Below are 12,076 nucleotides of genomic sequence, written 5' to 3' on the forward strand. Positions count from 1 at the left end.
TCCCTAGGGCTCAGGAGCCAGTGGGGCAAGAAGAGGTGCAGGCAGGCACAGGGACCATCCTGAATGGCCTAGCTGGACAGGGGCCTAGCCCCACTGTCCCCTGTTGTACAAATGGGACAGATGTCAAGAGGGGTTCAAAGTTACACAGTGAATTGGCAGCTTCAAGGACCTAGAACCTACTTCTCTCTGATAGTGAAATCCCCCAAATTAAAAATGCAGAGAATTGGCCGGGCATGGTGGCTTACACTTGTAATCCCAGCTCTTTGGGAGGCCGAGGCGGGCGGATCACCTGAGGTCAGGAGTTTGAGACCAGCCTGGCCAACATAGCGAAACCCTGTCTCTACTAGAAGTACAAAAATTGGCCAGGCGCGGTGGCTTATGCCTGTAATCCCCGCACTTTGGGAGGCCGAGGCGGGCGAATCACAAGGTCAGGATGTCAAGACCATCTTGGCTAACACAGTAAAACCCATCTCTACTAAAAACACAAAACATTAGTTGGGCGTGATGGCATGCGCCTGTAATCTCAGTTACTGGGGAGGCTGAGGCAAGATAATCTCTTGAACTGGGGAGGCGGAGGTTGCAGTGAGCCAAGATTGCACCACTGCACTCCAGCCCGGGCAACAGTGCAAGACATCATCTCAAAAAAAAAAAAAAAAGTACAAAAATTAGCCTGGTGTGGTGGCACACCTGTGTTCCCAGGGCAGAGAGTGGATGCCCATGGATAGTTTGTCAAAGGAATAAATTAGCCTTTTTCAGAGGAACTGAGTCTACTAGAATATTCTTTCTTCCCCTGCTGCAGGGCTGGGGCCCCTGGATCCCTTTACCCCTCCAAGTCTCCCCCTCCACCTCTTCAGAGCCAGTGAGTGAGTGCTGAATAAACAAAGGCATGAATGAATGAATGAATGATTTCTGTCTGTGCCATGGAGAATTTTTTTTTTCCCCCAAATCCATAGTATCTATACCTTCAGAGGGATGGGCCGGGCCAGGAAGGTGAGTCTGGCTTCTGAGCTGGGTCTCGCCCAGGACCTTCCACTGACGGCACGACAGGGAGTGGGAGCAGGCACCTGCCGCGTCAGGACCTGTGTCTACATGAAACAGGAATGAGCAGGTGAGGGCCATCCTGCCCCTGCCGTGGGGCCCAAGGCTGGGTGGTCAGCTTATACACAGGGATACAGGGACAAGGTGGGCTTCTCCCTGGCCTGGCAGGATGGAAGAAAGTGAAACCCCTGCAGATGGCCCTGTGTCTGGCAGGCCAGGGCCTCATTATCCTGGATGCGGACCTCCCTCCCCTCAATAGGCCCTGCAGAGGGGAAGTGGCCCATGGAGGGGCTGGACACCAGGCCTCCTGTGACCTCTCCAGAGGTTGGATGTTTGTCCTGGGAGCTTCTAGTTCACCAACTTGGGGAGCGCTCAGTGTTGCCTGTTTGGGGAGTGAGGGGCCTGAGGAGGCCCCGTACCCCACTGATACCCCAGAACTGTTTCCCCCCTACCCCAGCCCAGTGGTGGCGTGGCAGTAGAGGTGGCAAGGTCATCCCCTGCCACCCTTAACCCGTATCACTCTTCTATAGCAGTTACAATTGTATCAAATGCATGTGAGACATCAACTCTGGGAAGGCAGACAGTGTCTGATTTATTCTCCAGTGGACAAAAACTGACACTGCCCAGTATCACTTGGACCAATAAATGAAAAAATCAGACACGAGTCAAAATCTTTACTACTTACTAGTTTTGTGAATCTAAGGTAATCTAAGTTGGAGCCTATTTCTTGTTTGTTTGTTTCTTTGAGACGGAATCTTGCTCTGTCACCCAGGCTGGAGTGCAATGGCGCGATCTCAACTCACTGCAACCTCCGCCTCCCTGTTTCAAGAGATTCTAGTGCCTCAGCCTCCCAAGTAGCTGGGATTATAGGCGCTTGCCACCACACCCAGCTAATATTATTTTTTTTTTTTTGAGACGGAGTCTCGCTCTGTCACCCGGGCTGGAGTGCAGTGGGGGGATCTCAGCTAACTGCAAGCTCCGCCTCCCGAGTTTACGCCATTCTCCTGCCTCAGCCTCCCGAGTAGCTGGGACTACAGGCACCAGCCACCTCGCCCGGCTAGCTTTTTGTATTTTTTAGTAGAGACGGGGTTTCACTGTGTTAGCCAGGATGGTCTCGAACTCCTGACCTCGTGATCCGCCCGTCTCGGCCTCCCAAAGTGCTGGGATTACAGGCTTGAGCCACCGCGCCTGGCCTAATTTTTGTATTTTTAAAATAGAGACGGGTTTTGTCATGTTGGCCAGGCTGTTCTCAAACTCCTGACCTCGAGTGATCCACCTGCCTCGGCCCCCAAAGTGCTGGGATTACGGACGTGAACCACCGCACCCAGCCTATTTCTTTCTTTTTTTTTGAGACGGAGTCTTGCTCTGTCGCCCAGGCTAGAGTGCAGTGGCACGATCTCAGCTCACTGCAAGCTCCGCCTCCCGGGTTCACGCCATTCTCCTGGCTCAGCCTCCTGAATAGCTGGGACTACAGGCGCCCGCCACCGTGCCCGGCTTATTTTTTTGTATTTTTAGTAGAGACGGGGTTTCACCGTGGTCTGGATCTCCTGACCTTGTGATCCGCCCGCCTCGGCCTCCCAAAGTGCTGGGATTACAGGCTTGAGCCACTGCGCCCGGCCACCCAGCCTATTTCTTAACTGCAAAATGGAGACAATCCCTGTCAGGATGAACAATCCCTGTGAAAATTCAACAGGATGAGGAATGGTGGCTCATGTCCGTAATCCCAGCACTTTGAGAGGGAGGCCGAGGTGGGAGGATTGCTTGAGCCCAGGAGTTCAAGACCCTGTCCAATTAAAATTCAAAACGGAGGCCGGGCGTGGTGGCTCAAGCCTGTAATCCCAGCACTTTGGGAGGCCGAGACGGGCGGATCACGAGGTCAGGAGATCGAGACCATCCTGGCTAACACGGTGAAACCCCGTCTCTACTAAAAATACAAAAAACTAGCCGGGCGAGGTGGCGGGTGCCTGTGGTCCCAGCTACTCAGGAGGCTGACGCGGGAGAATGGCGAGAACCCGGGAGGCAGAGGTTGCAGTGAGCTGAGATCCAGCCACTGCACTCCAGCCTGGGCAACAAAGCAAGACTCCGTCTCAAAAAACAACAACAACAACAACAAAAAACAAAAAAACGGAATGAATGAATGAATAACTAACTAACTAACTTCCGCGCGGCCCGGCACAGCGGACACCAGGACTCCAAGATGGCGTCAGTCGTATCAGTGAAGGACAAGAAACTTCTGGAGGTCAGACTGGGGGAGCTGCCACGCTGGATCTTGATGCGGGACTTCAGCCCTAGTGGCATTTTCAGAGCGTTTCAAAGAGGTTACTACCAGTACTACAACAGGTACATTGACGTGAGAACAGGGAGCATCTCGGGAGTTACCATGGTGCTGGCATGCTATGTGCTCTTCAGCTACTGCCTTTCCTACAAGCATCTCAAGCACGAGCGGCTCCGCAAATACTACTGAAGAGGACACACTGCACCCCCCCACCCCAAGACCTTGGCCCGAGCCCTTCCGTGAGGAACACAATCTCGATTGTTGCTGAATCCTTTCATATCCTGATGGGAATTAACCTCCAAATAAAAGATGACTGTTAAAAAAAAAATAACAACTTCACAAATATTCTGAGCTCACTTCAGCCCAGGGGCCTTGCCAGTTTCTGACATGAAGTACACGCTGGTGGGAGATGGTATAGAGAGATTTTGTTTCTCTCCTAGATGGGCAGCATTGATGGGCACAGGCCCTGGGAAGGGGAAAATATGGCCTGGGGCACTGGGAGATGGCAGAGCTCCTAAGGAAATCGGCCACTGCCAGAAGGGTGGCCTTCTCTGTGCTGGGCTGTCTTACTCTTAAAGCAGCTCCAGAATTGTCCAGCCCCAGAAAAGGGCTGAGAATCCAAGCACCAGGGTTTTGGATGGAACCTGGCTTAGGTGAGCTGTTATCCTTGCCCACATCTAAGGATCTAGTACTAAGGATCAAGTACTAGATCTAGAGCAGGCTGGAGGCTACTCCCTCTCTCCTCACCACAGGAATAGGCAATTCCTAAAGAGTCATGAAGAAGGACCCCGTTCTCCAGGCTCTGCTCCCAGCCCTGGTGCCACCACCAACTGGCTAAGGGAACTGGAGTGGTTCCTAACTTCGTGGAATCTGTTTCCAGTGTAGAAAAGCATCTGGTGTAGCAGGCACAATGAAGTATCCTGTGTTGATGGGATGGATAGGTGGTCAAGAAGGGGCACCAGGACAGTTATGTCCATCGGAGGCTGTCACTGTAAGGAGGACCAATCATTTCTTGGAGTCTGTAAGGGTTGGGCCACTCCCATTCTCTCCATCCGAAAAGGGACCCCAGAAACCAAGCAAGCCAGGAGCAGGCAGAAGGCTGTTATATATCATGCTTTTAATACAAACTTAAAAAATCTGGAACAATAGAAACTGTACAGATTTGATCAATCTTTTTGTTTTGTTTTTAAACTAAAATCTCTAAACACACCAATGTCCCATTCCAAAATATTGCACAACATTCTGAATACAAAACCCTTGATTGTATTCCTCCTTCACTAAAGAAAAAAGTTCATGACCCTGCTCCCCGGGCTCCTCTCCAGGCTTGCCTCAATGCCCCCTTCCCATCCCTAGGGAGAAAACGAGAGAATCTATAACTCACTGCATTGAGAAAAAGACATCATTCCGGACTAACAGTTTCCATTCTTCACAAGATAATCCACCTTTCGATTTGTTCCTGGGAAAGAGGGATAGAGCATGGGGAAAGGGGAGAAAAGGTTTTATTCTCCTCTTTTTTTTAAAGTTTGTTTTTCCTGAAAAAATATGTTTCTCTCATCTTAAGAAAAAATCTTGAAAAGAAAAAAATTATGTTTTTTACGTTAGAAATATACATATATTATATATACCTCTTACATTTTACAAATGTAGCAAATTATTCAATACAAACGGACACCAAAAAATGTAAAAAATAAAAAAAAAGTTTTCCTACGAAACCAGGTAAATTAGTGCAGATTTCTGTTTTTGTTTTCTTAAAAAAAATAAAATTGAAGCAAAAATGCCTAGATTTGAGACAAGACGGACTGAACTGGGCCCAAGAGCGCAGCACTGGAGTCATGCTCCTGAACACACATTTTTCTTCGTATTTCAAAAGACACAAAGGGGTTGGTCTCCCCTCTCTCCCTACATGTGAGAAACAAGCTGACCTGGTGTGGGTGGGTGCCTGTGTGTGGCGATGGGAGGAGGGCTAGAAGGGGACGTAAGGCAGCATCCAACCTTTCTCAGAGAGAAGTTATCTGTTGGGCCTGTCACCTGTGTGGGAGCCGAGGATGAGGGGAAGGATGGCCCAGACTGGGCTGGCCCCTGAGACGTCTAGGGGAACAGATGGTGCTGGGCTGAGAAGCCAGGACATTGCCTGCCGGGGGAGGTAGAGCTGGTGCATACTGTAGGGAGAGGAGGCTGGCAGTGCCGGCCTGGGCTGGACCCACTGCCATAGCAGTTGCCTACTTGGGGTCCCTGGGTAGGATGGAGTGGGTGGGGTGCCAGGGGCTTTGGTGCTTTCTGGCGATGGGACCCTGATGCCAAGTACCCCTCTTTGCAAAGAAGAAAAAGTTCATGACGCTGATCCCTTGGCTCCTGTTCATGCTTGCCTGGCCTCCTAGGGTTGGAGGAACAAGCCCTCTCCTGCAGAGGCAGGAGAGCAAGCGCTCTCCTATAATCCAACACATCAGGCGGGAGCCCGAGTCCCTGTCAGGACACCACTCTTCGCAGCATCAAGGTCCAATGGGGTTGGGTCAGGGCAGTGAGAAGGGGTGGCAAGAGGTACCGAGAAGCTCTCAACCAGGCAGGGGCACAAATGCACTCAACACCTCCAACTAAGAGACGCAAAGTCTCAACTCCAGGCTCAGGGCTGCCCCCGCACAGACACTAACTCTAAAACCCCACCCTGCCTCCCTGCCCGCCCCCAAGGGTGCTCAGGTGAGCAGCTCCCGCTGGGCTAAGGTCACACAACAGGAGGGTGAAGTCCGGGGGCTTCTCATAGGCATCAGGGGCTTGGGCATTCCCTCTGCCCTTCAGAGCTAACATTATTATCGTTTTGGTCAAAAACAAAAGTGCAGATCCTTCTGCAGTCTGCAAACCAGTTCCTTCTGCAGTGTTTTCCTCTGGGAGTGTCTTGGGCTCAGCCACAGTGGTGTCACCCCACCATGCACACTGCCCTGCAAAAGGACTGCCAATACCCCCAGCCCATTCCCCAGCCTCACATATAAATAAGCATTTGCTGCAACCCAGAATCACATCCAGAAGGGAAGTTTCACATGGCTTGGAATCCTTTAAAAAAGGACAGCAAACCACACACACACACACATACACACACACACACACACACACACACACACACACACACACACACACCCCTCCCTACCCACAACCTCCAGCCTGGGGAAGAAGGGGCTGCATGAGGGAAAGGAAGGCCACACACGATGATGGTCTGGGCCTGGAGGGAATGGTGGGGTGGGCCATAGGACAGAGATGAAAGGAGTTTCACTAGACCAAGTGCTAATCTCCCTGTAGTCACAGACATCAGCTCTAGGCGGAGGGTGTCAAGTGGCCAGCCGGCAGCTCCCTGTGGCCCAGCCTGAAAGGGAGTGGGGACTGGGGTCAGACCTATTCAGGTGGCAGGGCCCGAGAAGGCCTGCTGAGGTTGGATGGCTTTGAGTGCGAGGATAGCTGGGTGACAGAGGCAGTGACACGGGCCAGCCTTTCCCTGTTCCAGGGAGGGTCAGGCTCCAGCTGCAGCTCTTTCTTCCCTGTGAGCTTGGACACACCAATCCTAAACTAGGAGTGTGAAGGAGGAAGGGAGGAGCAGGGAGCAGCAGTTCACATCTGGACCATTCTTAGCACAGGAAGCCACTCATTAAAGATGTTATATAGAAAACTACATGTAAGAAAAAAAAAAAGAAAAAGAAATACAAAACCCAAACCAACCAAATAAATCACAGGCCGGTGGGTGAGTGGTAAGGGGTGAGTGAAACACACTTGGGTGCTTTGCGGGGCCCTCCCATTCCGTGCCTGGGCTGGATCTTTTTTCTAGAAGTGAGAGTGAGAAGATCGAAAATCTTTTTGTACATTTTTCTTTTCCTCTTTTTTTTGGCCTTTTCTTTCTCTTTTCTGTGGTCTTGGGTGCTTCTGGCCCCACGGGCAGGTAGACGGTCAGTTGGCCAGCACCACGGGCTGGAACGGCTGGCTGGGATACTGCATGGTGTTCAGGTTGTAGCTGAGGCCTTCCACAAAGGGTGTCTTCTCCAGGAAGAGGCTGTTGGCACCACCTCCAAATACCTGGGCCATGTCAAAGCTGCTGCTGTTGCAGGTGCCAGCCCCACTGCCTCCAAACGGGCCTGGGGTGCCACTGCCCTGGCCATCGGCCGCATCAAAGAAGAGGCTGGGCGAGCCACCACCGTTGTACACGAACTCCTTGGCATTGGGCGAGAGCTGGGACTGAGGGGCCGGGTTGGCCGTGATGAAGTTCAGTGAATGCATAGACAGAGAGAGGCTCTTGTGCTTCAGCAGGCTGTTGGTGGGTGAACGGGCCATGCGAGGCTGCTGTGGTGGCTGCTGGCCACCTGCCCCACTGCTGGCTACACCCCCACCACTTGCTGCCCCGCCACCCTTCTTCATCTTAGTGGAGCCAAATTTGGTGGCAGCGAAGGAGGCGGTGGTGAAGGTGATGGGCTGAGCGGAGCGGGGAATGAAGGTAGGGCTGGGTGACTGGCCAAAGGATGGTGATGGGGAGTTGGACAGGGAGCTGTCCTGGCTGCCAACGGGCACGAACACCTGGGCGTCAGGGTTGAAGCTGCTCTTGATCTCCTTGTCCAGCTCTGGGGCACCACAGCCCTCACTATCATCCAGGTACAGCACTTTCACAGCTCCCTTCTCACCAATCTGGTAGGACACCTCAAAGGGATCAATCCAGACACTCAGCTCCTCAGGCACATTGGCCCGCACATCTTCCACCGCCAGGCCACTCCGCTTGGCGGCCAGCTCCACCACGGGGTCCACCATCTCCCCAATGTGAACACAGCGGAAGCCAGAGCCCTTCAGGGGTTTTTCAGGGTACCAGTGGCCTTCATATTTATTTTTCAAAAGCCGCTCTAGCTCCTCCCCAAACAGGTCTGCCCGGCGCCGGGGCAGCTTGTTGTACAAGTAGGAGATGATGAAGTTCAGGGCCACTTTGATCTCTAGCTGCATGGTCCTTTCCTAGGCAGAGAATCAGCACAGGGCACGTGTACAGCCTCGGGCTCCAGACGGCTCTGGGAAATGAGAGGCACCATGAGAAAATATGCAGAAAGCTGGTGGTGACCAACAGGTAAGGATAGACAGAAAAGCACCAACTTTGGATCACACTAGAATCAGGAGCCTATTTCTGCCCCACCAGTGGCTAATGTCTGACTGTGGGCCCTAGTTTCCTCATTAGTAACATGAGGCCATCATGAAGTTGTTAGTTCAAGGATATAAACTGCCTCACAATGTACCTGGCAATTAAAAGGTAATTGATAAAGTTAGCTACTGTTGGCTGGGCATGGTGGCTCATGCCTGTAAGCCCAGCACTTTGGGAGGCCGAGACAGGTAGATCACAAGGTCAACAGATTGAGACCATCCTGGCCAACATAGTGAAGCCCCATCTCTACTAAAAATACAAAAATTAGCTGGGCATGGTGGCGGGCGCCTGGAGTCCCAGCTACTTGGGAGGCTGAGGCAGGAGAATCGCTTCAACCCAGGAGGCAGAGGTTGCAGTGAGCCAAGATTATGCCACTGCACTCCAGCCTGGCGACAGAGCGAGACTGTATCTCAAAAAAAAAAAAAAGCTACTATTTTTAAGTAATTCTAAAGAAATAGGGAAGCTGTGTTTTCCACCATCTTGAGAATTCAGGTCACTGTATGAATGACACTAAAAAAATCAAGTCCCTAAATCAGGTGAAGAAGAGAAGGCTCTTGCTGTCTCTGCAATATCCTGGTGAAGTCGTGCCCCCAAACTGTCACAGACTAAGATGTAAGTTTAAAATCTTTGGTTGTTCTCCTTAAATGAAAAGGGATACAGGTCACTGAACAGGAAAGAGCACTGCCAATTTTTCACTGGGGGCCTGGACTCCAGTCACATCCATCTGTCATCATGGGCCCCATGGGTGTGTATGCTGTCTGGCTCAGTCTGGGTTTGCAGAACTGATTGAAGAACTCCGGCCGGGTGCAGTGGCTCACGCCTGTAATCCCAGCACTTTGGGAGGCCGAGGCGGGCGGATCACCTGAGGTCAGGAGTTTGAGACCAGCCTGACCAACATGGAGAAACCCTGTCTCTACTAAAAATACAAAAAATTAGCCAAGCGTGGTGGTGCATGCCTGTAATCCCAGCTACTCAGGAGGCTGAGGTAGGAGAATCGCTTGAACCTGGGAGGCGGAGGTTGCGGTGAGCCGAGATCGTGCCATTGCACTCCAGCCTGGGCGACAAGAGCGAAACTCCGTCTCAAAAAACAAAACAAAACAAAAAGAATAAGACAAGAGCATGAGCCCCAGGAAAAAGGCAAGACCTGTCACAAACAGAGATGTGGACCAACAAGGGAACTGCTGACTGGGGGCTGCCATAGGGAAGCAGAAAAAAGGAGAGAGAAGTTTCTGGTGAGAGTGTAAGTGATGAGAGTGGCAGAGGAAAGAAATTTTCCATCACCCTGCAGCCTCCAGCAGGGACCCATCATCACTCAGTCTCCCAGGGACTGTCTGACCACCTGTCCTCGGCAGCAGATCAGATTTATCAAGTGTTTTGAGATCCCTGAAGAGAAGGCAGCCCAAGATAAACACCAGATTGTTATTTTGGGATTCTCTCACAGCCAGATCCCACTGAGGTCAAAAAGGTTTATTCCCTCGGCCTGGGCCAGCCTGATGTCTCAGGAAGATGATCTGTGAGGTCCTGAGAGCCAGGGATCCTAATCTCATTTTCTCCAAAAGAGCAGCTCCGGGGCTCATGCTGGGGGAGAAACTGAACTGAAAAAGCCCTCTGAGGGGAGGCAGCGCCAGAACATGTTACGAGCCAGACCTCTGGGCAAAGCTGTGCTGCTGAGCTAAACACAGAGACATGACTGCTCCATGGACTGTTAAGGGCATCTTCTGTCCTGTGAAAGACTCGGAGCTGGATTTTGATTCAAATCTTTTCTGGATCCAGCTTTAGTATCCAGGTGCTAATTTCAGGCTTGGGGATTTTGAGTTTCCTAAACACCTGCCCCAACACATTTCCCTGTAATTCTCAGGCCTGGGTCCATGGCTCTTAAGGGGTATTTAATTTAATTTAATTTTACTGTATGTATGTATGTATGTATATATTTTGAGACTAGGTCTCATTTTATTGCACAGGCTGGAGTGCAGTGTATGTATGTATGTATGTATATATGTATGTATTTTGAGACTGAGTCTCATTCTATTGCCCAGGCTGGACTGCAGTGGCACGATCTTGGCTTACTGCAACCTCCACCTCCCAGGTTCAAGTGATTGTCGTGCCTCAGCCTCCCGAGTGGCTGGGACTATAGGTGCCTGCCACCACGTCTGGCTAATTTTTGTACTTTTAGTGGAGATGCGGTTTCACCATATTGGCCAGGCTGGTCTCAAACTCCTAACCTAAAGTGATTCGCCTGCCTTGGTCTCCCAAAGTGCTGGGATTACAGACATGAGTCAACACACACAGCCTTAAGGGGCATTCTGGGGACTAAATCCTCAGAAAAAGATTTCTGGGGTGAATGTATCAGAGAAGACTCACTGGGTCAATCTGGAGCAGCATGACAGTGGCTAAATCTAGTTAACTCTCATTTCAGGTCTGAGGAACAGAGACGGTCACATGGGACTCAGCAGAGGTGCCACAACTATGCCTCTCCCAAACCTTCCACAAGAACACTCAGGACTCAGAATACCCTGGTTTCCCTCTTTTCCCAGCCTTTTCCTTAGAGACTTCATCTCTAAGTTTCTTCATACATCTATGTTTTTCTTTTTCTTTTTTTGAGATAGAGTCTCACTCTGTCACCCAGGCTAGGGTGCAGTGGAAGGATCACAGCTCACTGCAGCCTCCACCTCCCTGGGCTCAGGTGATCCTCCCACTTCAGCCTCCAAGTAGCTGGGACTACAGGCGTGCACCACCACACACAGCTTTTTTTTTTTTTTTTTTTTTTTTTTTTTTTTTTTTGCGAGATGGAGTCTCATTCTGTCACCCAAGCTGGAGTGCAGTGGCGTGATCTCGGCTCACTGCAACCTCTGCCTCCTGGGTTCAAGCAATTCTCCCACTTCAGCCTACTGAGTAGCTGGGATTACAGGCATCCACCACCACACCTAGCTAATTTTTGTATTTTGAGTACACACAGGGTTTCATCACGTTGGTCAGGCTGCTCTTGAACTCCTGGCCTCAAGTGATCCACCGGCTTCAGCCTCCCAAACCGGTGGGATTACAGGCATGAGCCACCGCATACGGCCTCATGTTTCTTTTATATTTTTATGTAGAGATGGGGTTTCACCATGTTGCCCAGGCTGTTCTTGAACTCCTGCGCTCAAGTGATGCACATGCCTCAGTCTCAAATGTCTATTAACGATCACTACAGATCAAATTCAGGGCTCTTTTGAGTATAAAAAGTAAGAATACTAGAGGCCGGGCGCGGTGGCTCAAGCCTGTAATCCCAGCACTTTGGGAGGCTGAGGCGGGTGGATCATGAGGTCAGGAGATTGAGACCATCCTGCCTAACACGGTGAAACTCTGTCTCTATAAAAATACAAAAATTAGGCCGGGCGCGGTGGCTCAAGCCTGTAATCCCAGCACTTTGGGAGGCCGAGACGGGCGGATCACAAGGTCAGGAGATCGAGACCATCCTGGCCAACACGGTGAAACCCCGTCTCTACTAAAAAATACAAAAAACTAGCCGGGCGAGGTGGCGGGCGCCTGTAGTCCCAGCTACTCAGGAGGCTGAGGCAGGAGAATGGCGTGAACCCGGGAGGCGGAGCTTGGAGTGAGCTGAGATCCGGCCA

At 51.3% G+C, this 12,076-nt stretch overlaps 2 protein-coding genes across 2 annotated transcripts in view; one reads left to right on the plus strand and one right to left on the minus strand.

Moving 5' to 3' along the window:
* Nucleotides 1-695: 695 nt before the first annotated feature.
* On the plus strand, nt 696-3,641 carry LOC111548957 (ATP synthase subunit f, mitochondrial-like). The gene is made up of 2 exons (XM_023221879.1): nt 696-1,108; nt 3,217-3,641. Exons 1-2 carry the CDS (start codon nt 1,101-1,103, stop codon nt 3,500-3,502), a joined length of 294 nt encoding a protein of 97 aa, XP_023077647.1. The 5' UTR covers nt 696-1,100; the 3' UTR covers nt 3,503-3,641.
* A 772-nt stretch (nt 3,642-4,413) lies between these two features.
* Nucleotides 4,414-12,076, minus strand: part of TOB2 (transducer of ERBB2, 2) — a 13,475-nt gene continuing 5,812 nt past the window's right edge. Inside the window, exon 2 of the mRNA XM_023221878.1 lies at nt 4,414-8,337. Coding sequence (XP_023077646.1) covers nt 7,241-8,275 — 1,035 coding nt within the window. The 5' untranslated portion in view covers nt 8,276-8,337 and the 3' untranslated portion in view covers nt 4,414-7,240. The remainder of the gene's footprint in view (nt 8,338-12,076) is intronic.

This window comes from Piliocolobus tephrosceles, chromosome 19 (genome assembly GCF_002776525.5).
Source record: "Piliocolobus tephrosceles isolate RC106 chromosome 19, ASM277652v3, whole genome shotgun sequence".
Lineage (NCBI taxonomy): Eukaryota > Metazoa > Chordata > Mammalia > Primates > Cercopithecidae > Piliocolobus > Piliocolobus tephrosceles.